At 46.6% G+C, this 25436-nt stretch overlaps 1 protein-coding gene across 2 annotated transcripts in view; it reads left to right on the top strand.

The window, feature by feature from the left end:
- The window catches only part of CPPED1 (calcineurin like phosphoesterase domain containing 1), a 131527-nt gene that overhangs the window by 14161 nt on the left and 91930 nt on the right, over window positions 1-25436 (top strand). For both annotated transcript variants that reach the window (XM_040230698.1, XM_040230705.1), the window contains exon 2: window positions 12777-12995. In XM_040230698.1, the coding sequence (XP_040086632.1) occupies window positions 12777-12995 (219 nt within the window). The remainder of the gene's footprint in view (window positions 1-12776; window positions 12996-25436) is intronic.

The raw sequence follows: 25436 nt of genomic DNA, 5'->3' as shown, positions 1-25436 counted from the left end.
AGAACACTGGGGTGGGTGGCCATTTCCTTCTCCAGTGCATGAAAGTGAAAAGGGAAAGAGGGTCAGTCCATCTCTATGCTTCCAGTGTGTTTCCTGAACAGCACCCAGAGTCAGATCTTTGAAACAAAACCCAGCTCTGTCAGGCCTGGTCGCGGTTTGTCTCTGTCTTCCTCTTCACTGCTTCTTCATTCTTCAGGCCTGGGCTGGTTCTCCCGTCCTGAGTCAGGTCCCCTGCCATTTGCCGTCACCATTCTTTTATGATAATTGTTCAGTTACTCAGCTGTGTCCAGCTCTTTGCCACCCCATGGATCACAGCATGCCAGGCTTCCCTGGCCTTCAGCATCTCACGGAGTTTGCTCAAACTCATGTCCACTGAGTTGGTGATGCCATCCAATCATCTCATCCTCTGTCGTCCCCTTCTCCTGCCTTCAGCCAGTCAGCTCTTTGCATCAGTGAATAGAATTGTGTCTATACTCCTGTGACTTTGATGTCCTTTCCTGCCCTAGATGATAAATTCCTGGGAGGGCAAGAAGCCCGGGCCTAGGAGGAAGTCTGGCAGCCATGGACCTTCAGTGGCCTTTCATTATGTGAATAAACAAATGAAAATGAGTATAATGTCCCCTGATCACGTATGTGTATCCACTAACCCACCACTTATACACACCATGTTTTCTCTGGACAAAACCAGCAGGAACCAGGATACTGAGCCAATCAACAGGACCCTTGCAAGCCACGCACCCCTGGGTGGTTGGTGCCTTACTCAGAGGCATCTGCTGGGGGTGGTGCTTGTTTCCAGGCAGTCGCCCCTGCCCTGTGGAGCTTCATCTGTCTCAGGGAAGGGTGGCCATCTCTTCCCATCCAGGGCCCCCATTTACCCAGCCTCTGCCTGCAGGACTGCCTCTGCCCAGAGCAAGCTCCTGCTTCCAGTTCTCCCTGAAGCGCTGCCCGGGCCAGTGGTCACTGGCTGTCTTGGCAACGAATCATGGAGAATGGCGCAGAAAAGTCACAGCAAACCTCCGCCCAGCACAGCCGGGCCCTGAGTGGAGTTCGGCTTCTGAAAAGTGACAGAGGTTTGGAAAATGTCCCCCCCCCCACCACCTCAACTTAGTCATTGTCTAGAACAACATCGGCCAAGTGCACTGATGCTGAGAGCCGCTTGGCTGAGCCCTCCTGGCCCGACTGCCTTCTTACTTCTCTGAAGGGCTGCAGATAAAGATACTGGCAGGCCCCTTGTACCCACATGGCAAGTGTGGGAGCCAAGCTGTGATTCAGTCTTTTGTGTATCTCTAAAGCTACCTTTGGACATGCAGAGGCCAAGAAAAGAGGTTGGGTAAATTCACTTTGGTACTTAGGAAACGTAATTCGGAGACTCTGGATTTCACTGTCACACTTAATTATTTTGGGGGAGGAGAGGGACACTGCTTTAAAACAGCTTCACATACCACACAGTTCTCCCTTTCAAAGCGAACAATTTGGTGGCTTTTAGTCTATGCACAGAGATGCGCCACTATCCCCACAGCCAATTTTAGAACCTTTTCCCCACCCTAAAGTAAAACCCCACATTGCTTAGCTCCCACCCCCCATCCTCAGCACCCCCACCCTACCCCCCAGGCCCAGGCAGCCACTAATGAAAGACGCTGTTAACTGCAGCATTTGGTTCTGGCAGTCTTCCTGTTGGGACATTTGGTTTGTTAAACCAGAAAGAGTCCCAAAGTGGTGAAGATTATTTTGCTACTGTTGTGTGTGTAATATATATATATATATATTTTTAACCACTAAAATGAGATTAGTCCCCAGGGAAGATGAGAGGTATCACTGAAGACATTTAGATTGTGATTCACAGTGCCGATCGCTGCAGCGAGGAGCTACAAAAATTTCATTTCATTGGCATTTGCTCTTTAGCCAGAAAGCTTCCAGGCAGCTGTACAGCTACCCATGTTTGCCATTTCATAACCAAAGCAGTATCCTCAGTATGTGACGGAAAAGATATTAAGACAAAAGCATGCACACACACGTGTGCACGCGCGCGCACATACACACACATATGCACACAATCAGATATTTTCTGAGCCCTGCTATGTGCTCTGGGGAACAAAGAAATGGGTAAGATTTTGAGGATTCTGCTAGGACAGAGGTAGGAGTTACCATGAGTAACAGTCATGGTTATAGAAGCTCATACTTGACGACTTACACTGTGCCAAGTCTGCGTGCTTCACATATATTAACTCAGTAACTCAGCAACGCTTATAAACTACATGAGTTTCTCTTTGTTGTTGTTTAGTTGCTAAGTTGTGTCCGACTCTTTTCGACCCCATGGACTGTAGCCTGCCAAGCTCCTCTCTCCATGGGATTCTCCAGGCAAGAACACTGAAGTGGGTTGCCATTTAGTTCTCTAGGTGATCTTCCTGAATCAGGAATCGAACCTGTGTCTCCTGCGTGGCAGGTGAATTCTTTACCACTGAGCCACCTGGGAAGCCACCTGGGAAGCCACCTGGGAAGCCTTTACTGATAAGGAAACTAAGGCCCTGAGAGGTTAGACACTTGCATCATGCCACAGAGTTGGTAAAGGGGGGAAATGGGATTTAATTCTGCCACTCAAGCTTTGGGAGATGAAATCCCAAAGTGGTCCAAGGTCTTGAAGCCCTTCCACAAGCCCGTATCTCTGGGTATGATGGGTCTTATCTTCTGCCCTATATTCACATTTGCCTCTTGTCTCAGGGTCTGGTTTTTGCTGTGTGCTGTGCCTGGGGTGCATCCCCCTGTCCCCCGCCTGACTGTCTCATCCTCAGATCTCATCTTCCATGTTGCCTCGCTGCTCCATCCACTGCAGAGCTCTCCCACCCACCAGTTACTCCATCCGTGTTCACCCTGCTTACTTCTGCAGTACCGAGGAGCACAGTGTGCGATGAGCTTGGTGGCTGACCTGTTCCTTGTCTGTCTCACCACCATTCTGTACGGTCTTTAGGAATGGGACCTGCAGCCTTGTCCACCGTTGAATTCAGGTGACCTGCAGGGCACCTGTCCTCAGAACAGACTAGCTGAATGAGGGGAGGAGGCAGAGCTACATCCACTTGCAGGGGAGGGGAGTCAGCGTGAGAGCTGGGCCCGGAGGGACAGATGGCATCCCAGCAGGAAGAGCTGGTAGAAAGGAGCGCAGCCCCTGGAGGAAGAGGCAGGAAGGCACTGCGTTTGAGGAGCTGATACGGATCCACGTGGTGGGAGCCTTCGGCATGTCTTGTGCAGGGCTCTTCGGTCTCAGCCTCAACATGGGCTGGATCCTTCTTTTTGTGGGGCTGCCCTTGAAATGTGGGATGTTCAGCACCATCCCTGGCCGCTGTCCACTGGATGCCAGAAGCACCATCCCCCTCCCAGTGTGACGGATGGAAATCATCCCTGGTTTAGAGCCACTCGTCTAATGGGAACAGTAATCAGTGCAGCTGGATGAGTTTCAGGCAACGTTTTAGCTCCAGGTGCCAGCAGGAGCGAGGATCCACTGACATCTTCATTTATCCTTTCACCAAATGTTTACTGAATGCCTCCCACCTGCCAGGAACCATGCGACGCATGCTGACAGTGTGCTGGAAAGGGAAAGCAAATGTGGACCGTTTCTCATGGAGATTGGAAGGCGGTGGCCCTTTAGCGAGGGAGTGTGGTGATCAGGGTGAGCATTTTAGGCAGAGTCTGGTGGTGGGGACTGGCTGAGGTGGCACAGAGCGGGCAGTCCTGCACAGAGCTGTCGTGGTGGAGCTGTCCCCTGGGTGGGAAGGATGAAGGCCGGACCTGGAGTGGTGGCACTGTCAGTTAATGCTGAGTTAATTCTCTTTCTAGTCCAGTGGAGAGATGTGGTGCCTGTAGTCCCAGTTCATGTATTATTTTGAGTCGGTTAACAGGAGTCACAGCATTGAATTCTTAAATATTCTGATAGTGCGGTGATGTGTTATACTGATAGGAACCTTGTGAATCAGACCGCCCACTCTCAGACTTTTTCTTTTTTTAATAATTTTTCGTTTTTGACCATGCTGGGTCTGCATTGCTGCGAGGGCTCTTCTCTAGTTGCAGCTAGTGGGGGGCGACTTTGTAGAGGCGGTGTGTGGGCCCTGCTTTGCAGTGGCTGCTCTTGTAGCGCACAGGCTTAGTTGCTCTGCGGCGTGTGGAATCTTCCCTTAACCAGGGATGGAAACTGTGACCCCTGCCTTGGCAGACAGATTCTCAACCACTGGACCACCAGGGAAGCCCAAGCTCTCAGATTTTTTAACAACTGTCTGGTGATTTTAACTCTGTCTTCCAAAAGTCACACTACATGTAGAATATGAGAATTTCATTTATAAAAAGAAAATTCAGGGGACTTCCCTGGTGGTCCAGTGGCTAAGACTCCACACTCCCAGTGCAGGGGGCCTGGAGTCAATCCCTGGTCATGGGACTAGATCCCACATGCTGCAACTGAGAGTTCATACGTCACAAAGAAAAGACCCAGCCAGATAAACAAATGGAAAAAAGAAATTAAAGTAAATTCAGAAAGCTATCTGTCATACTGTATTCCATCTTTAATTATTTGGGGTTGCCTATAAAATAGCAGGTTTAACACACCATGAAAACAAATTATTAGAGTATCAGGTATTAGTGACATGACTGATTCCTGTAGGCCTTTTCCTAGTTGGATGATTCATTTGCTTTTGGGGCGTGCATTTATTATGGTTACTAATTGATTAACTGGTAAGAATGAAAAGATCAATAAAATTTCTCATTCTTGGTATGTATATTAAAAGGACAGATTTCATTAACAGTTGACAAATATGCCCCCAAAGTGTAATAAAAACGAGAGGAAATATATTGGCAGAGACAAATCCAAGAAGACATGTAGTTTGTGATACTTATGTGCAAAATGTAAGGAAGGATTGCATTTTGAATACCTGTCTTTCAGTCAGGATACTGGCACATAAACAGTCTCATAGGAAGGAAGGATTCTTGGTAGGGAATTGTGTGAATTTTAAAAGGTGTTTAAGATTCTTTGTGTAGAGCCTCTTTGCACTTAATAACGCTCAAGGGAGACTTGCAGGCCTTTCCTGACCATGCTTTAGTACCATCCGGAATCATTTTTATCCCTTGATTTTGAAAAAAAAAAAAAAGCCTCTATTAGCAGAAATTTGTAATTGGCCAAATATTGTTACTCTGTATACAATGGATGAATCAGGTCTGATGGATTAACCAGGTTTCTCTCTAAGGTGTGTTTATCCTTTAAGAAGTATTTTAAAATTTTAAAATTTGATGTAGGCTCTGGTAACATTCTAAATTATGGCAGTTTATCTTGGTAGCTTGGAGCTTGTCTGTTTCTGGCTTGTCATTTGAGCAGAGCTCAACACTCCTAGCCGGATGAGTAATTTCACCATTGTGATCACCTGCCCTGAAGTGAAGGCTCTGTGGCATAATCGGTCTGGTTCTGCCCCTCACCCCTTGTTAGTCTCGAGCAGGTTATTTACCCTTGACCTCGTGAGCCTCCTCTTCTGTACCTCTAAGCAAAATGAAAGGGTACCAAAGATAAGGGCTTCTCATCCCACATGGCTTCAGGGACCAGGTGGTGAATGGGGCCAGGTGTGGACCGTGGTGAATTCCAGAGCATTTACCCCAGTAAAGGGGCAGTTACTATTCTTAGTCCCTGCCATTCATTGGCACAGTCCATTTGGGCCTGTTGTGGCCAGATTTTCCATGAGAATCCAGGAAGCCAGGTATATGTATGAAACTCATGCGCTTAAACTGTTGGCAACAAATTCAGAATTTTATAAACACTGCATGGGCCAAACAGAACACATCTGCTAGGCAGATCACATCCAGAGACCTGGAGTGTGTTATCTCCGGGGGAGATTACCAGTTAGCATCCTACAGAAGAAAGAAGTCCTGGGCCCCAGCCTGTCACCCTGAATCAGCCCTCTGCTGTTGGCAGGGTCTGTGTGCTTCACAGCTTCCTGGGGAAGAGCTCTGGGCCCTGCCAGCATTGGCTTTGTGTACTGCCTTCTAATTCACCAAGATGTGCCATTTAAAGGAAACTCTTTGGAGACAAAAATGTCTTTATGGAGGTGGGCAGCTTGCAGGCAGCCCAGGGAACATTGCGTCTTTTTCATGCATGGCTGTCTCCTCTCCAGGCCAGCCCGGAGACTCTGAACTGTAGAAGCCACTGCTCATAAACTGTGTAACCTTGAACTTGAGCCATGATTAAGCTCTCTAGACAGGCCTCCGTATTCCCCACTTGGTTAAATGAGAAGGATGCTTGAAGTAACTCCCGTAAGAATCCCTCCCGTACAGCCTCCAGTTCTTTAGGGGGGAAAGATGGGCTTGTAGGAGATAAGCCTTCAGCCTTCATAGGATGTTGTTATTTTAGTCACTGAGTTGTGTCGGACTCTTTTGTGACCTCATGGACTGTAGCCCGCCAGGATCCTCTATCCTTGGGATTTCCGAGGCAAAAATACTGGAGTGGGTTGCCATTTCCTTCTCCAGGGGATCTTCCCAACCCAGGGATCAAAGCCGGGTCTCCAGCACTGCAGACAGATGCTTTACCGTCTGAGCCACCAGGGAAGCCCGGAATTCTTATAAGGAATATTGAATTGGTTTTGAAAGGTGATTTAAAGGAAGAAATAATTAGATAGTAATAGATAAGATGGAGAAATGTTTAGGACCAAATACCTGAACTGGTATAAGATGGCATCACCAACTCAACGGACATGAATTTGAGCAAACTCCAGGAGATGGTAGTGGACAGAGGAGCCTGGAGTGCTGCAGTCCATGGGGTCACAAACAGTCGGACATGACTTAGCGAGTGAACGAGAACAACCTGAGCTGGACATCAGAAGGAATAGGAAAATATGCAAAACAAAACCCGTAACCACTAACAGCAACAACAAAATCCCGCCAAGACATTATTTCAATTTAGGGAAACTATTTCTTTCTTTTTGATATAAAACACGTTCAAGCGGTTCCTTAGTTAGTTGCACGCGAGTGCTTTTCACAGTTAGATCTGCATAAAATCACCTGGGAGTTGTTAAAGCGCAGATTCTAGGTCTGGGGTGACAGGCTTTCCCATGAGCTCCGGGGGATGGTGATGTTGCTGGTCCGTGGACCAGGCCTTGAGGACTGAGGCGGAGGCTCAGCTCCGCCCCCGGTGCCCAAGCATCTCCTAGCTGCTCTCTGCTCATCCTCACCTTCTCCCTCAGTGTCCGCTTCCAGGTATTTCTGTTCCTTCATTTGGGTTGTCAGGCGTTTACCAGGCTGTCTCACACTTAGGCTCTTTCGGACTAGGAAAATTTTTTAAAATGAAGTTTTTATTTATTTATTTTGGGCCTTTGGTGCTGCACGTGGGCTTTCTCTAGTTGCAGTGAACCGGCTTCTCACTGTGGAGGTTTTCTCTTGTTGCAGAGCACATTTAGGCCCTTTCAGACTAGGAAAATTTTAAAAAATGAAGTGTGTGTGTGTGTGTTTAATTTTATTGATTTGCTTTGGGTCTTTGGTGCTGCACGTGGGCTTTCTCTAGTTGCAGTGAACCGGCTCCTCACTGTGGAGGTTTCTCTTGATGGCTCTGGGACACATGGGCTTCAGCAGTGGTGGCACTTGGGCTTAGTTGCCTCAAGGCCTGTGGGATCTTCCTGGACCAGGGATCGAACTCCTGTCTCCTGCATTGGCAAGTGGATTCTTAACAACTGGAACACCAGGAAAGCCTCCCATAAGCGTTTTTTAAATGCCCTGATTGTGTATCAGGGAGCTTTAGGGATAGACCTTACTGTATCCAGACTTCGTCGGTTTCAGCTGGCAGAACAGTGCTTTCCAGGATTCTAAAGAGAGAAGCTGGTCTGTTCTGGGTGTGTGTGGGGTTGGGGGGCAGACATTTGCTCTGCCCTGAAAGGAAGGCGTTGTAAGCTTTCCCAGGCTCTTGTAGGTGTCAGTCAACTAATACCTGAGCCCTGTCCTGGGGGTAACTCTTGACTTTGGTGAAATAACTTAATGCAGATGTTAAGAATTCGCTTTCCTAATATAAAAATCTGCCCTTCTGAGGGGGCAGGGAAGGTATAAGTGTACAAAAAGCTTCCTCCACCCAGTACTGAGCCTTACCAGCCTCAAGTATCTTTAATTCAGCCTTGATTAAAATCGAGACCAAAGACCACACAGACTTCTGTGGCAGGAACTTTAAGAGGCTCCAGGTGCTTCTGAGAACGCAGAGCCCTGAATCAACAGATTGCCTTTATTAGACGGATAAAGTAGATGGAACAGTGACATGTGAGCTGTCCTTTATTTTAGATCAAATCTGTTTATTTTGCGCCTTGTCATCATAAATTTGAGATTCTAAGCTTTTGCTAAGTAAACGAGTAATAATGAAAGATTTAATACCTCCAAAGACTACTGACTTTCCAGGACTATGACTATTTGTCATATAAAACTATGTTTGTTAAAATGTTACTGTAGAAAACTGTTTATAAATTTTATTTGTTGTAGCAGATTGATTTATGCCCCAACCTTCAGATGACGATCATCCCCCTCCCTGTTTAATATATCCAGTTTAAACCGCTTTGCAAACTGCCTCCGAAACAGGAAAAGCAGTGAAAAGCATTCATCAGCACCAAAAGGTTACTATTTAAGTAAAATGAATGAACAGTGCCAACAACGGACTTTAAAACACAAGTCAGAATCTCAGTTTTTTTCAGGACACCAACCTTCAGCTTGTGAAGAAGTGTTGCTGACTCCTTCCTGGCGTCTGATCTGTGTAACAGATATTTTTAAAATTAGTTTTATTATTTTTCTTATTGGCTGCACTGGGTCTTCGTTGCTGCTCTTGGGCCTTCTCTAGATACGGCGAGTGGGTGCTTTCTCTAGTTGTGGTGCACAGACTTCTCACTGTGGTGGATTCTCTTGTTGCAGAACTCTAGGGTGCACAGGCTTTAGGAGTTGCGGCACGTGGGCTCAGCAGTTCCGGTTCCCAGACTCTGCAGCTCAGGCTCAATAACTGTGGCAAATGGGCTTAGTTGCTCTGTGGCATGTGGGATCTTCCCCGACCAGGGACCCCCTGCCTTGGCAGGTGGATTCTTAACCACTGGATCACCAGGGAAGTCCTGATGTGTGTTAACAAGTCACCCCAGGAGCTTGGCAGTTTGAGGCAACTAAGTCACAGTACCTCCGATTTCCCATCAGAAATCTGGGTGCAGCCTAGCCGTGTCCTTCTGCTGCAGGGTCTCAGGAGGGCTCTGTCAGGTGTCACCTGGGGTGTGGCCTCATCCAGAAGCTCGCCTGGGCGAATCCTCTTCCAGGGGCACCCACGTGCCCATGGCAAGTTTCCGTTCCTTTCAGGTGGCTGCGTGGGGAGGGCTCCGGTCTTCACAGGGTGTTGGCCAGAGGCCTCCCTCGGTCCCTTGCCACATTTGGGCTACTCATCTTGGAGCCTTTTCCCTTCAGGACGTGTGCTCCAAGAGAGAGTGAGGGAGAGCAAGCAAGATGGAAGTTGGGGCCTTTTGTTTTGTTTTTGCTTAATCTCGCTCCTTTTCAGAACCACTGCATTTAAGTGTGAAAAGCTGTACATGTGAAAAGCTGTACATATTCAGTGTGTCCAGGTCCGAGAGTTGGGGGATAACTTTACATCCGTGAAACCATCACTCCCATAGACATCTATCATAAACGTGCATCTCCTCCTGAAGTTTCTTCCTGCCCACTTTATTTTGTTGTTGTTGTTATTATGTATGTGTGATGATAACACTTAAGATCTACCTTCTTAGCAAATTTTAAGTCTCCAATACAGTATTGCTAGCTGTAGGCACCCTCCTGTATAGAAGATAGAACTTATTCATCTTGCATGACTGAAACTTTGTTGTTGTTTGGTCACTAAGTCATGTCTGTGTCTTTGCGACTCCGTGAACTGCAGCACGCCAGGCTTCCCTGTCTTTCACTATCTCCCGGAGTTTGCTCAAACTCATGGCCACTGAGTCAGAGATGCTGCCCCCTTCTCCTGTTGCCTTCAGTCTTTCCCAGCATCGGGGTCTTTTCCAGTGAATCAGCTCTTTGCATCAGGTGGCCAAAGTATTGGAGCTTATCTCCCTGTTTTCCTCACCCCCAGCCCCTGGAAACCACCATCCTGCTTTCTGCTTCTATGAATTTGACTCTTTTGGATTCCACATACTAGTGAGATCATGCAGTGTTTGTCCTTCTGTGTCTGGCTTCTTGCATTTAGCTTAGTGTCCTCCAGGTCCGTCTATATTGTCCCAAATGGCAGGGTTTCCTTTTTAAGGGCTGAATAATATTCCCCAGTGTGTCAACACCACATTTTCTTTGTCCGTTTGTCCATCGAGGAGCATTTAGGTTGTTTTCATAGCATACCCCAAGATATGCATCCAGTCTCTGGAGGCTCATCCCATAACTGTATTCTGCTTATTAGAGGCAAGTCGCTAAGCAGGTCCAGGTCCAGCCTGCAGTCAAGGGGAGGAGATCCCACAGGATGTGAATATCAGGACTCAGGGGTCTTTGGGAGCATTCTGGATTCATTCTGCCACGAGCAGTAAGGCTCGATGAATGTGAGTCAAATTTGTGGTAGTGCTGAGCTGCTGTCCTTGGCAGTGGGATGCATGCAACAGGATTTCATGGTCCTTGTTCAGACTTGAGTTCAGGTTGGTGGTGACTTGACTGAAGAGCTAGGATTCTGAGCTGTAGGTCAGGAACCAGCAGATTAGCACACATATACAATTTGTTCTGGCAAGTGTGTGTAGGTAGTTTTGTTTGTTTACATGCTTGTCTTCTTAAGCTTTGGAAAAGAAGGAAGAAAAGGAAGGGAGACCTGAAGCCTGAGATCCACTCTTGAGATGATAGTAAGCTAGGCAAGGTGGGTGGGAGGGTGACCCTGGACTTTTAAAAGGTTGTGTGCGACATCTGGATCTCAGCTTAAATGACACCACTTCTTGGTGCATCCAATTTAAATTAGCCATTGTGTGCTGTGCTAAGTCAATTCAGTCGTGTCCAACTCTTTGCAACCCTGTGAACTGTAGCCCGCCAGGCTCCTCCGTCCATGGGATTTCCCAGGCAAGAATGCTGGAGTGGGTTGCCATGCCCTTCCCTAGGGGATCTTCCCAACCCAGGGATCAAACTCTTATCTCTTACATCTCCTGCATTGGCAGGTGGATTCTTTGCCACTTGCGCCACCTTCCCCCTTAATCCTCTGCAGAGCCCTTGGCACCCTCTGGCTACCCTCTCCGTGTAAGTCCTTATTTGCTGCTGCTTCCCTAGTGGCTCAGAGGTTAAAGCGTCTGCCTGCAATGCAGGAGACCTGGGTTCAATCCCTGGGTCAGGAAGATCCCCTGGAGAAGGAAATGGCAACCCACTCCAGTATTCTTGCCTAGAGAATCCCAGGGATGGAGGAGCCTGGTGGGCTACAGTCCAGAGGGTCGCAAAGAGTCAGACACGACTGAGCGACTTCACTTCACTCCTCATGAGAACTAAGCTCAAGAGAGCCAGGACCTCACCTATCTAGGTCCTCTCGTGTGTCGTCGGCACGTCACACAGGGCCTGGCAAACAGTGGGCTTTCAGTAAATGTCGAGTAAATGGGTGAGATGAACACAGAGATGTGAAATGATGCCAGAGGGCTTTCTGGAAATTCTAGTATCCTCTTGACTTCCAGAGCAAATGCCATTTATGCAGTTCACCTGCAAAATACAGTCATTTGTTCAAAAGAAGACAGTCTCAAGGTCACAGGGTAGTTCTGTCCCTGCAGCTGATGGCTGGTGGCCGTCAAGCAGGTAGTGTCACCTCTCTGGGCCGAGGATAAAATCTGGGCCTGATGAGTGAGTAAATGTGTTCAGGCTGCTCTGTCCCCAGAGCCCGTTTGGGCAGAGGAGGCTACATGTTATCAACATTGGTCTGCCACGTGTGATTTTGTTTGAAGGAAGGATTCTGTGGCCAAAGAGAAGTTTGAAACCACAGTTTGAAACCTCTGTGCCCACTGATGGGCATTCTAGCTCTGCAAATGCAGACACTGCTGGCAGATTAGGATAGAGGCCTGTGGCCCCCAAGGCTTTGGCAAAACCAGTAGTCAGGGCAGTCTGATAACTTACCTTCAGGTGATATAAGTGCTTTCCAAGAACATAAAGAACGAAAGATTCTGGTTCCCCCACCCTGACCCACAGCCTCACACCTCACCTATGCCCACATCACACTGCCTTGGAAATGTTAGCGTCTTTTTTTTTTTCCCCCCACATTGACTAAGATTTCATTTTTGGCACTGCCTTTCCAACCAGATAGCCAGAGCTTCTGAACTCCAAGTTTTGTAATTAAATTTCTGTCACATCCCTTGAAACAGCGCAAATTGTGCCATTAAGCCTGGCGTAAAAGATTTGACAGCACTTCACCTAGTCATTTAAACATAATACTTCTGGCAACTTTCAATTTGCAGTATTTTAAATTGTAATTAAAAAACTATTGAACATTAATATGCTCTATACAGCATGCCGTGATACTTCTGTGCTTCATCTTGGCCATCTAGTTTTTAAAGAAACAGCTTGGTTGCGTGACTGTTAACAGCCCACGTGGTGTTTTTTTTTTTTCTCCCAGCTTTTGGGAATCACCGGGTCCCAGGCATAATTAGTATAAATCAAAATCCTCTAGCTGATGACAGGAAAATGGTATGTTTGAACAGCAGCTTATTAAAATGACCTACTTAATTTAAGAAAAATATTGTATCCACTCACACAATAACCTGGATGCTTTCCCTGACAGATGTTATAATGTTTCTTCTCTCCTTTTCTTTCTTTTTCTTTTTAAGAAAAGGAAAGGGAATGGAAAGGCCCGTTCTACTTCATCCAAGGTGCAGACCCCCAGTTTGGACTGATGAAGGCCTGGGCCACTGGGGACTGTGACAACGGTGGTGATGAGTGGGAACAGGAGATCCGTCTGGCTGAGCAAGCAGTCCAGGCCATCAACAAACTGAACCCCAAGCCCAAATTCTTTGTTCTGTGCGGGGACCTCGTCCACGCCATGCCAGGTAAGACTCGGGCCGTCGCTGTGATCTTATCTCCTTCCCTAAAAAAAAAAAGCTCTCTCTTAAAAGACATCTCTGCTCAGTGACGGCTCATTCCTTTCTCTTCACGATGGTTGCAGGATCGTCAAACATCAGAAAATACACTCATTTTAGTTTTAGAATATGGCAAGGGGAATCACAGTAATAAGGCAGAGCCACGGTTCTGATCATCTGTGCTTCCTGTCTGATTATCTGTGCTTCCTATGAAAAATGGAACAGATTCCTATGTGTCACCTTTCTTCACTTACAGGAGACAGACTTGAATTGCTTTTGGATCCCACATCCATAAACATAATCTTCTCCTTTCGTTTCCCTCCTTCTTATGCTTTTGGTTCTCCTGTCTTTGTTCCTGCTTTTTCAGTTTCAAATGACAAGCTAACTTGAACTGGATTTTTTTTTTTTTTTAAGTTTGTGTTACCTTGCACGTGTGCTAAGTTGCTTCAGTCGTGTCCGACTCTTTGCAGCACTATAGACTGGAGCCTGCCAGGCTCCTCTGTCCATGGGGTTCTCCAGGCAAGAATACTGGAGTCGGGTGCCTCGCCCTTCTCCAGGGGATTGTTACTTTCCGGTACTGTGAAGTCCAGGGGCAAATTTGGACTTCAGGAATGGCTGGATCCAGGGGCTCAGAAGTTGCTGTCAGGACTCCATCTCTTCCTCGCTCAGCCCTGCTTTCCTCTGAGTTGCGTTCATTCTCCTGCAGGTACTCTCTAGGTAGTGGTTCCTGAAGCTCTAGATTTACGTCCTTCTAACTGATGCCACAACAGAAAGAAAATGCCTTGTTCTTGATGGCCCAGTCAGAGTTCCAGACCAATGCCCATCCAGCTCACACAGCCCCATGAAGCCAGGGTATGGGAGCAGCTCCATGGCAGCCAAGTGGTCAGAATAGGATGGTTCCCCTCAAGAAAAAGTGAGATACTAGGAATATGAACATAACAGATGCCTTCTAGAACTCTTCCTCCTTTTTAAATTTCCCTTTCCTACTCTGACACCATTCTCTCCAGGCAAGGAGAAAACCCAGTGAGCAGGTATAAATAAGCAAGCGGAAACCACCCCTGCTCGTCTGGGAGGCGGAGCAGGCCCACCTCTGATCACTCTCATCTTTGTCCTGGTCTCTGCTTACTGAGCAGAGTTGACCCAAAGACCATTGCAGAAAATGCTGCGGCTCTGTGGGTGTTTGTTTTTGGCTAATGTTACCTTGTAAACCCAGACTCTTTGAGTCCTGCTATGATTTATTTATTTATTATTATTATTTTCTTTTTGGTCACCCCATGCAGCATGTGGGATCTTATTTCCCTGGCCAGGTATTAAACTTGTGCCACCTGCAGTGAAAGCACAGAGTCGTAACCACTGGACCTCCAGGGAAGTCCTCAAGTCTTGCTGTGATGTCTAGCGCCTTTAGAAGCTGAGGTCGTCTAAAGAAAGCCCGGGGGCATTCATTCTTCCCCATCAGGGCTCTCTTGTCCGGCAGCCTACCTATCCAGAGCAATCCAGGGTGAACGTGTGAGGCTGGAAGAGAGGCTGCCCAGAATCGCTCTCCCTGAAGTCCAGGGAGTGTGGCCAGCAGGGAGAACCCCCAGACCTTCCCACATTCTCCATTGGCTCATGTTTTACACAAAGTCATGATTGTGGACGTACTTGTGTCCTTGACTCCCCCTGGAAGACCCAGTGATGTCACCCCTGGAGAAGCAGCCTGTCCTCTTTGTTGTTGTTTAGTTGCTGAGTTGTGTCCAACTCTTTGCAGCCCCATGAACTATAATGCACCAGACTCCTCTGTCCTCCACTATCTCCCAGAGTTAGCTCAAACTCCTGTCCATTGAGTTTGTGATGCTATCCCACCATCTCTCACTCTATTGCCCCCTTCTTTTGCCTTCAATTTTTCCCAGCATCAGGGTCTTTTCCAATGATTCAGCTATTCACATCAGGTGGCCAAAGGATTGGAAAGGCTTCAGCTTCAGCATCAGTCCTTCCAATGAATATTCAGGACTGATTTCCTTTAGGATTGACTGGTTGGATCTTCTTGCATTCCAGAGGACTCTCAAGAGTCTTCTCCAACACCACAGTTCAAACACATCTATTCTTCAGTGCTCAGCCTTCCTTGTGGGCCAGCTCTCACATCCATACATGACTACTGGAAAAACCATAGCTTTGACCATACAGACCTCTGTCGAGGGTGGTGTCTTTGCTTTTTAATATGCTGTCTAGGTTTGTCCTAGCTTTCCTTCTGAGGAGCAAGCGTCTTTTAATTTCATGGCTACAGTCACGGGGTGGAATGGGGGGAAGACAAGACGCTGGATCAAGGCGTGCATTAGGGCTCCTGTGGCCATGTCTGTGGAGACGCCAGCTCCACATCTGCCCCTGCTGTACTGGGGACACTTGGCCAGACCCCTTGCCTTATTATTTTTAAACTTTATTTCAGTTGTTGCTTTTGGCTGCGCTGGGTCTTCGTTGCTGAACGCGGGCTTTCTCTGCTTGCCCTGAGTGGGGACTAATCTCTAGTTACAGTGTGCAGGTTTCTCTTTTCGCAGAGCGTGGGCTCTAGGCACACAGGCTCAGGAGTTGTAGCACACGGGCTTTGTTGTCCTGAGGCATGTGGGATCTTCCCAGACCAGGGATCAAATCTGTGTGCCCTGTGTTGGCAGGAGGATTCTTAACCACTGGACCTCCAGGGAAGTCCCCTGCTCACCTCCTTAGAGCCTCAGTTTCTGAATCCAGAACTCGCTGATGGCGGTTAAAATCTAAAACCTCAACAGTCTGAGGCAACCCAGCACAGGGCAGAGACTCTATACCTCCATGCGTGTGAGCGTCTCAGCAGCTTGGTACAGAAGTGAGTTCTCAGGATGGTGCTGAGTTTTGTGGAGAGGTAAAACTCTTAGCTGCCAATGAACGTGACCACCCCTGGTGAGTGTTGGCTGAGGGCTCCCCTGTGCTGAGATCGCACAGGTCCAAAGAGACCACAGAGCACCCCAGCTTCCGAAGGAACTAGAGATCACAGCAGGACGCAAGAGTCTTAGTTTACAAGGTAAACGCCACTTCCAAATGGTCTGATTTGCTGTCAGCTGGTTTGTCTAGACCCGTTTGGCCCAATATATAGTGTAGCGTCAGCTCAAGCTCTCAGTCCGGACCACACAGTGAGTCAACTTCTGCTTTTATTGGACACTTGAAACAGATTCCAAATTTACTGCTTTTCTGTCCAGTGGTTTTTTTTTTTTTTTTCCTTTGAAAATAGAATATTATGAGACTCACTTGGATTATATAACATGTTCTTGTGGATGTTTACCGACTTTTCTGGATTATGTTAATGTATTCAGTCTTTTCAAAATAAGGTTTAAAATAAAAGCATTCTATGTGATTACATTGCTTCTTAAATAAAGTATACTGAACATAAGTAAATGTAAAGATAAAGTTTTTATGGTCAGCCCTACCAGTTGGTCAGAAGACCTCGAAAATGTAAACTGGCAAACTTCTGAGAACTGGTTTTATATTCAGTGTGACCCGAGGAGAATTCGTGTCTGTTTTGAAGATTTGGACTATTCTGTGGAATTGTAACTGAGCCAGTGAAAGGACTGTAACTGTTCTGAATATTGTGGTCTGAGGCTTAAACAGAATGTTTTTGAAACTCATTACCATTTTTTTGCATTTAATTGCATTTTTTAATATGCAGTTGGTGGCTTCCCCCTCATTTAGCTCGTACACAGGGGCAGACACTAGAAAAGTAATTATTTGCTTTGACCGCTTAGCACCATTGTTAATTATCAAATGCATATATTAATAGGCAAATAAAATCAGAGAACACACTTTTAATTCTACCATAAATATTATCTTGGGCCAAGTAGTTTTAAGTTCAGGTCAGAGGAAAAAAAACTTTACAAGTAATGCTTTTTCTAATGGAAGTCCTAATATGTTTTTCATTCTAAATATCCATCATAATATCCATTCATCTGCAAACATTTATTGTCTGCAAACTAAGTGCCAGTTTATAGCACTAGACACTGTGGATGCAATAGTTAGAAATGAGAGACCAGCCCTTCCAAAGAGCTTGGAGTCTAGCAAGGAAAGTGCAAAACCCAGGATGATTAAGAGGTACTATTAGTGCCAAGACCTGCAGGAAAAAGCCTAAGAAATTCAGGACGAAGCCTATTTAGTTTTGAAACATGTTTTCATTCTGCTGGCATCTTTTAGGTTATCTTGGTATTTTTCTTATTTTATAAAGCTTCTCTGTGGGATAAACCACATTATAAGTAGCAAATGAAGACCTGTACCAATATTGAGACCATTGATTTTTCAGTGCTTCACTCTTGAGCCCAGGGTGACTTTCTTTGGCCCTCCTGACGTGGAGGCATCGACCTGCTGATGCAGTCCCCAGGGGCCTTGTTAGGTTTCAGCAGTTACTGTGAGAAGCCGACAAATGGGGTTGTGTTGATTAGAGCACAGGAGAGGCCCTCCAGCCTTTGGAACCACTTGTTATTAACACACGTGTCTGTCCCTGTTTGGTAACAAGGGCTCTAACCAAAGAAACAGATAATGGGGAGGAATTCTTCCCTCAGTACAGAGTCTCCTTGAAGAGTTCTTTGTTTACTGACCTTCACTGGGGCACATGATGTCATTTGGGCAGCTGTTACATGATATCTCTTCAGTTGAATCAGACTCCGACGTCCTGTTACATTTTTATGTAATGAGGCAAGCCTGTGTTGTTATTGTTGTTGTTCAGTTGCTCAGTCACATCTGACTCTTTGCCACCCCATGGACTGCAGCATGCCAGGCTTCCCTGTCCTTCAGCATCTCCCGGAGTTTGCTCAAACACATGCCCATTGAGTCAGTGATACCATCCAACCCATCTCGTCTTCTGTCGTCCCCTTCTCCTCCTGCTTTCAATCTTTCTCAGCATCAGGGTGTTTTCGAAAGAGTTGGATCTTCACATCATGTGGCCAAAGTATTGAAGCTTCAGCTTCAGCATCAGTCCTACCAGTGAATATTCAGGACTGATTTCCTTTAGGATGGACTGGTTTCATCCCGTTGAAGTTCAGGTGACTCCAAAGAGTCTTCTCCAACACCACAGATCAAAAGCATCAATTCTTCAGCGCTCAGGTTTGTTTATGGTCCAACTCTCACATCCATACATGACTACTGGAAAAACCATTGCTTTGCCTGTACAGACCTTTGCTGGAAAAGTCATGTCTCTGCTTTTTAATATGCTGTCTAGGTTTATCATAGCTTTTCTTCCAAGGAACAAGTGTCTTTTAATATTGTGGCTGCAGTCACCATCTGCAGTGATTTTGGAGCCCAAGAAAATAAAGTCTGTCACTGTTTTCATTGTTTCTCCATCTATTTGCCATGAAGTGTTGGGACTGGATGCCCTGATCTCTGTTTTTTGAATGTTGAGTTTTAAACCAGCTTTTTCACTATTGTCTTTCAGCCTGCCTTAGCATTAGTTTAATAAGTGCTTTACTAGTTTCCCAGGTGGCTCAGTGGTAAAGAATCCACCCGCCAATGCAAGAGATGCAGGAGACCCAGGTTGGAGACCCAGGTGTAATCCCTGGGTTGAGACGATTCCCTGGAGAAGAAAATGGCACTCCACTCTCCTATTCTTGCCTGGGAAATCCCATGGACAGAAGAGCCTGGCGGGGCTACAGTCCATGAGGTCACAAAGAGTTGGATGCGACTGAGCACGCACAGCACGCTCTGCCTGGTATTGCTATTTTCAAGTTTGAAAACCTAGACTTGGGGACTTCCGTAGCAGTCCAGCATTTAGGGCTGTGCTCTTCCAGTGCAGCGGGCACTCATTCAGTCCCTGTTGAGGAAGTAGGATCCTACATGTTACACAGCCAAAAAAAAAAATTCCAAACAAACGAAAAACAACTCTAGTTTTCAAATCAGCTCTGGCCCAAAGCATTTTATATAAGTACATGTGAACTTGCAGTGTTGATCTTTCGGAATTTATAGATAAAGCAACCTTTCATCACTGGAAGCAGAAGGCTCTTTCTTCTCTCCCGTTTAATGTCCTTTCCCAAGTTCACCTCGGCACACCCATTGCACAGTGGCCACATTTTATTTTCAAAGTTAAAAGTGTTCCCAGGCAACTTATATTTGAAGTTGGGCAACCATTCCTGTTGGGACCAGAGTGACTGAATATGAAAATGAAATTGAATTTGGAAATGATTCTGACGAATTGAAAGAGAGGGTCTGTGCACAGAAATGATGTATGCTACAGGTAACTGCAGAATAATCCACTTAGGTGGAAAAGTCTTCACTTCAAGGTAGAGAAGACTGGGTTTCTGCAGATACAGCTGTGAAAGGCTGGAGAGTTAAAGGGACCAGCGGCATGGTGATTAGGAATGGAAGACACTGTGCGAATGAGCAGCAGAACTGCTGACACGTGGAATTGTGTTTTCCCATGAGAGCTGGCAGATTTTATTTCATCTGGTTTTGTAGCCCCTCACCTTAATTTAGAGGCTTCCCTGGTGGCTCAGGTGGTAAAGAATCCGCCTGCAATACAGGAGACCCGGGTTTGATCCCTGGGTTGGGAAGATCCCCTGGAGAAGGGAATGGCTACCCACTCCAGTATTCTTGCCTGGAGACTCCCATGGACAAAGGAGCCTGGCAGGCTACAGTCCATGAGGTTGCAAAGAGTTAGATATGACTGAGCAACTAACACACACACACACACCATCTTACATTAGATGTGAAGGGCTGAGCCGAGGTCCAGATACAAGTAGCCCTGGCCACATGATCATCAAGATTCCTTCCCCACTGCAGATTTCTGATTCCGTGATGAATGGGTGGAACTGGGAAATGCAGCAAGATGGAATGCTTCGGCGTGCTTGGCATCAGGCAAAGAATAAAGCCATTTGTCCTCCGGTCATTCACACCATCCAGGAAGGCTGGTGTTCACTTTCCCCCAGCTGGGCAGGCGCAAACACGTGAATGTAATTCTGGTGCAAGACAGACTGTGATAAGTAAAGCCTAAGAGGCACACTTTGGAAAACCAAAGCTGGGATTAAGCCTGTGGCTGGGAAAAGGCTTTATCGCCTCCTTCCAACCTCTACAGTTCACCTTCCCCCAAGCCGAGTTCTTTGTTCCTAAAGGGCAGCAGATTTTTTATCTAACACCTAACACTGTGGGTATGCGAAGGGTGTGAATCGAATGAATGGAGGTCAAGTGAATCACTGTGTTTCCCAGAGTCCTTAGCAAGTGGCTGGCACATGGTAGGTACCGGATACCAGTTTCTGGATTAGATGAGTAATCAGTTCAGTTGTTTAACACATCTCTATTGAATGCTTCGGAGAAGGCAAAGGCACCCCACTCCAGTACTCTTGCCTAGCAAATCCCATGGAGGGAGGAGCCTGGTAGGCTGCAGTCTATGGGGTCGTGAAGAGTTGGACACGACTGAGCGACTTCACTTTCCCTTTTCACTTTCATGCATTGGAGAAGGAAATGGCAACCCACTTCAGTGTTCTTGCCTGGAGAATCCCAGGGACGGGGGAGCCTGGTGGGCTGCCATCTGTGGGGTCGCACAGATTCGGACATGACTGAAGCGACGCAGCAGCAGCAGCATTGAATGCTTGCTCTGAACCAGGCGCTGTTCTGGATGCCTGTGCTACATCAGTGAATAAAACAGACAAAAGCTTGTGCTTGACCTAGAAATAAGGAATAGGGTTACTTGGAAACATGAAGTTTTTATTATTTTTGATCATTCTCATCTTTTGTAGGATTGAAACTCAGGTAGCTGTGGATCTGTTTTACTTTATTAGATTTTTAAATTACACAAGTCATATGGGGCTTCCCAGGCGGCGTAATGGTAAAGAATCCACCCGCAGGAAGTGCAGGAGACGCGTGTTCAGTCTCCGGGTCGGGAAGATTCCCCTGGAAGAGGAAATGGCAACCTGCTCCAGTATTCTTGCCTGAAAAATTACATGGACAGAGGAGCCTGGTGGGCTACGGTCCATGAGGTCACAGAGTCGGACACAACTGAGTGACCGGTAACACACAAACAATATGTGAATGTGTTCTTTCTGTAAAGATTTAAAGTCTATGATGTATCTGTGAGTATAATAAACTGTGTAACCCCCACCTAGATCCATCTGTTGGGGTCACCATAGTTGAAGTATGCATGCTTTTGAACAACCTGGTCTTATATAAGTGTCATCATTCTGTACACACTGTTCAGTGCCTTGCTTTTTCCCCTTGCGTCCACCAGGAAAATCCTTTTACATTGATACACAGAGGCTTATGTCAGGCTTTTAATAACTGCATTGCATCCATGCAGCTTCACTGCATTCCTCTCTCTTCTCAGTTCTCCTCTGGAGTGATCATCTTAACAGTGCTGCCAGCAGAGGTTCTTCTTGTGTGCTCAGGTCAGCTGTTCTTTAGGCTTGAAGTCAAAACGGATCGGCTGGTGTGAGACCTACTCCAGCACTTGCAGTGTGTGAACACCGGGCGGTTGGCTCTGCAGTTTGCTGGAGGACCCCTCTCAGGGATTAGCCACACTTTCCTCTGTAGCATCTCTTCTGTGCAACATCATCTCTGCCCGCACTGCCTACCACACCCTAGATACTCAGAAGGTTTCCACTCGACGGGAGCCCTTTTGTTCCTCTTACAATAGGATTTTTTCCTGTTGTTGTTTTTTAAAGTACATATACACAATGGAGTATTACTCAGCCATTAAAAAGAATACATTTGAATCAGTTCTAATGAGGTGGATGAAACTGGAGCCGATTATACAGAGTGAAGTAAGCCAGAAAGAAAAACACCAATACAGTATACTGACACATATATATGGAATTTAGAAAGATGGTAATGATGACCCTGTATGCGAGACAGTAAAAGAGACACAGATGTATAGAATGGACTTTTGGACTCTGAGGGAGAAGGAGAGGGTGGGATGATTTGGGAGAATGGCATTGAAACATGTATACTATCATGTAAGAAACAAAGTGCCAGTCTATATTCGATACAGGATACAGGATGCTTGGGGCTGGTGCATGGGGATGGTCCAGAGAGATGATGTGGCGTGGGAGGTGGGAGGGGGATTCAGGATTGGGAGCTTGTATACACCCATAGTGGATTTATGGCAATGTATGGCAAAATCAATACAGTATTGTAAAGTAAAATAAAATAAAATTTTAAAAAAGAAGCAGTTAACTCAAGAAGGCAATGGCGACCCACTCCAGTACTCTTGCCTGGAAAATCCCATGAACAGAGGAGCCTGGTGGACTGCAGTCCGTGGGGTCGCGAAGAGTCGGACACGACTGAGCGACTTCACTTTCACTTTTCACTTTCATGCATTGGAGAAGGAAATGGCAACCCATTCCAGTGTTCTTGCCTGGAGAATCCCAGGGACGGGGGAGCCTGGTGGGCTGCCATCTATGGGGTCGCACAGGGTCGGACATGACTGAAGCAACTCAGCAGCAGCAGCAGCAAACTCATGTTTAGTTCCTCAGCTGTATAATTAGCCTTCCGTTGTTATTTTTATGTGCCTATACCAAGCTCTAAGAAATGCCATGATTTAAAGGCAATTTACCACACGACTTAATAGAAACATTACACAGGGGTGCTGTTTTGGATGCAGGAAAGTGATGCGTCTTGGTGAAAATACCACCAGGCCCTGGGTTGGGCCCGGCTGCTGACCTCAGCTCTTCTGGTAGGTTGTATGCAGGCTGAACATTTGACGGTGGCAACCTGGAGCAGTCAGCTAGCCCAGGACTCCCGGGATCCTTCGTGTCCATTATCAGTGCTGCTGAAAAATCCAGGCAATCAATGGCAATGCCTTCCTTCTGCTGGAGCTGATTGAAAGTGGTTTGAGCTAACTGACCTAATATTACTCATTAGCAAACTGAGATCATCACTTGCAAAGTTGTTTCTGATGCCGTTTGTGGTCTGAAGCAATGTGATCGTCCTCCCACCCCTGCCAGGGTCTGCCACGGGGCCTCACGGCAGAGGCACTGTGCCTGCTGCCAGAGTCAGGACATCTCAGCCTGTGCTGTGCCCAGACAGCTTGGTGAAGCCTCTGGATCACCTCTCACAATAGCGTTCTAAGTGCTTAGAATAGAATGCATGGAGTTTCACAGAAACAAATGATCTTGAAATACAGTCATCAAAATATTTTAAAATTTATTTGCTAGAGAAATACATGCCTTTTTGTTGATCTGTTATTACAGAACACAGTCTAATGGCAAGGTTAGTAACTACCATACTTTCAAAGTGGTGCTGGCTTAAGCAACGTTTCGAGGTATTGTTAACAACTGTAACAGGATGTGAAAAGCCCTCGTGATTTCTGTTGGTTTCAGAGTCACAGGAGCATGAATACCTCTGTGGTTTTCTGCCTGACATCATGGTAGGAGGAAATGCTGAATTTCGGTTAGAGGTCAGTGGAAATGTATTTTTTTTTTTCCCATGTAGATGCACAGATCCCTGTGAATCCCAGATTGAGCCCTTATCCATGTATACTTGTGAACACGCTCTTGTCTGACTAGTCGTATACTTGACCAAAGTATAAATTTGATGGCAGAAACTGTACCTTTAATTAAGGGCTACAACACTTCTTAGTTGTAGCTAGGAAAATGTGGACATTTGATTAGTCCTTGAAATGAGCTGAATAACAGGAGCTACTTAACAGTCGTCTTTTGATTAAGGGGGGAAAAAACCCAAAACCCTTTCATAAAACTGCTTTCTCTCCAGTGTTTGGATCAAAAACTGAAATTGAGAGTCTTGTCTTGCTTGTTTGTTCCAGGAAGCATTTGAGAAGGCTTAAAGCAGACAGAAACAGACAATGGGAAAATATAAGTAAGGAACAACCAATCAGGACCAGAGAAAATATAAGTTCACATAGGAAGTCAGGGTTGGGGGGAGGGAGGCAGGTCCTCAGGGCTGTTGTGGTTGATGAGATGGAGGGTTTAGCCAGACAAAGGGGCTTCCCAGGTGGTTCAGTGGTAAAGAACCTGCCTGCCAATGTGCGAGAAGTGGGTTCAATCCCTGGAAGATCTCAGGAAGATCCCCTGGAGGAGGGAATGGCAACCCACTCCAGGATTCCTGCCTGGGAAATCCCATGGACAGAGGAGCCTGGCGGGCTACAGTCCTTGGGGTGGCAAAGAGTCAGAAACAACTGATGCAACTGAACACAGATGTAGCCAGGCAGAAAAGAAACTGTTATCAAAGAAACAAAGTCATACCTATGTCTAAGAGGATCACAGCTTTTTCTGGAACATCTTAGATGGATTTTATTTTTTAAATTTTTATTTATTTATTTTTCTGTTTGGCTGTGCTGCATGGCATGTGGGATGTTAGTTCCCCAACCACAGATTGAACTCACACACTCTGCAGTGGAAGCGCAGAGTCTTAACCACTGGATTGCCAGGGAAGTCCCTTGGGAAATCTTGGCTTTAGAAGAAACTTTAATGAGGTTCCCTTCTGGGGCGCTAAGTAATATGATGTCCAACAAGGGGACATCTAGAAGTATGAGTCGTAACCTGGGTGTGCAGTCCGTGAATAGGCTTATCTGACCAGTGAGCCCATCAGACTGGGCAAAATCCAATGTATTTGCACATGTGCTTGGAGACTGGAATGGGAAGAAGATCTTAAAAAAAATTAAAACAAGCTTTTTTCCTCATGGGCTCTGTGACTCAACAGAGGAATAAGGAACCAAGGAGCAGAAATCACTTATGATCAGAGTACTCTCATTTTTGTCTGCCATCTGAAAACGCTTTCTCAGTTTTTAAATATACTGGTTCAACGTCAGTGCCTTCTCCCAGAGCTAGAATGGCTTACATTTCATGTCAGTACCTGTAAAAATATTAGGCATTCTATCAGTTTCAGCTTCTTAAAGAAATTTCTCCTAGAGCCCTCTGTTTCCTGGCTGGTTGTTCTCTAAGCTTCACAGCTGTCCTCTTGGGATTTCCACCCATTCTACGGACTGACTACCTTTCTTCCCGGGTGGCTCAGTGGTAAAGAATAAGAAACTCGGGTTCAGCCCTTGGGTCGGGGAGATCCCCTGGAGGAGGGAATGGCTACCCTCTCCAGTATTCTAGCCTGGGAGAATCCCATGGACAGAAGAGCCTGGGGGGCTACAGTCCATGGTTACAACGAGTCGGACACGACTGAGCAGCTGAGCACACCTCTCTCTCAGGTCGGATCCCTACTTCTTTCCTTTGTAGCGGACCGTGATTGCAGAGGCCTTTTAGGCCAAACACCCCTGGTAGTCTGCTCTGAGACACCAGGCCAGCCCTCTGAGCAGCGCAGGCCACTGAGCAGATCAGCTCCGGAGCCCACTTCCACCCTGCGCCCATCCTCGGGGGCTCTTGAGGTGGCCAGGGGGTGCTCCCGGAGCGTACAGACTCCCTAGCACACTGATGCAGCATAGACAAAACCAGCCTCTTTCTAGCTTGCGCTTAGCCGATTGGAATATTTAACTTT

The sequence above is a fragment of the Oryx dammah genome, unplaced genomic scaffold (assembly GCF_014754425.2).
Source record: "Oryx dammah isolate SB20612 unplaced genomic scaffold, SCBI_Odam_1.1 HiC_scaffold_2, whole genome shotgun sequence".
Lineage (NCBI taxonomy): Eukaryota > Metazoa > Chordata > Mammalia > Artiodactyla > Bovidae > Oryx > Oryx dammah.
This window is presented reverse-complemented; position numbering and strand designations above follow the sequence as displayed.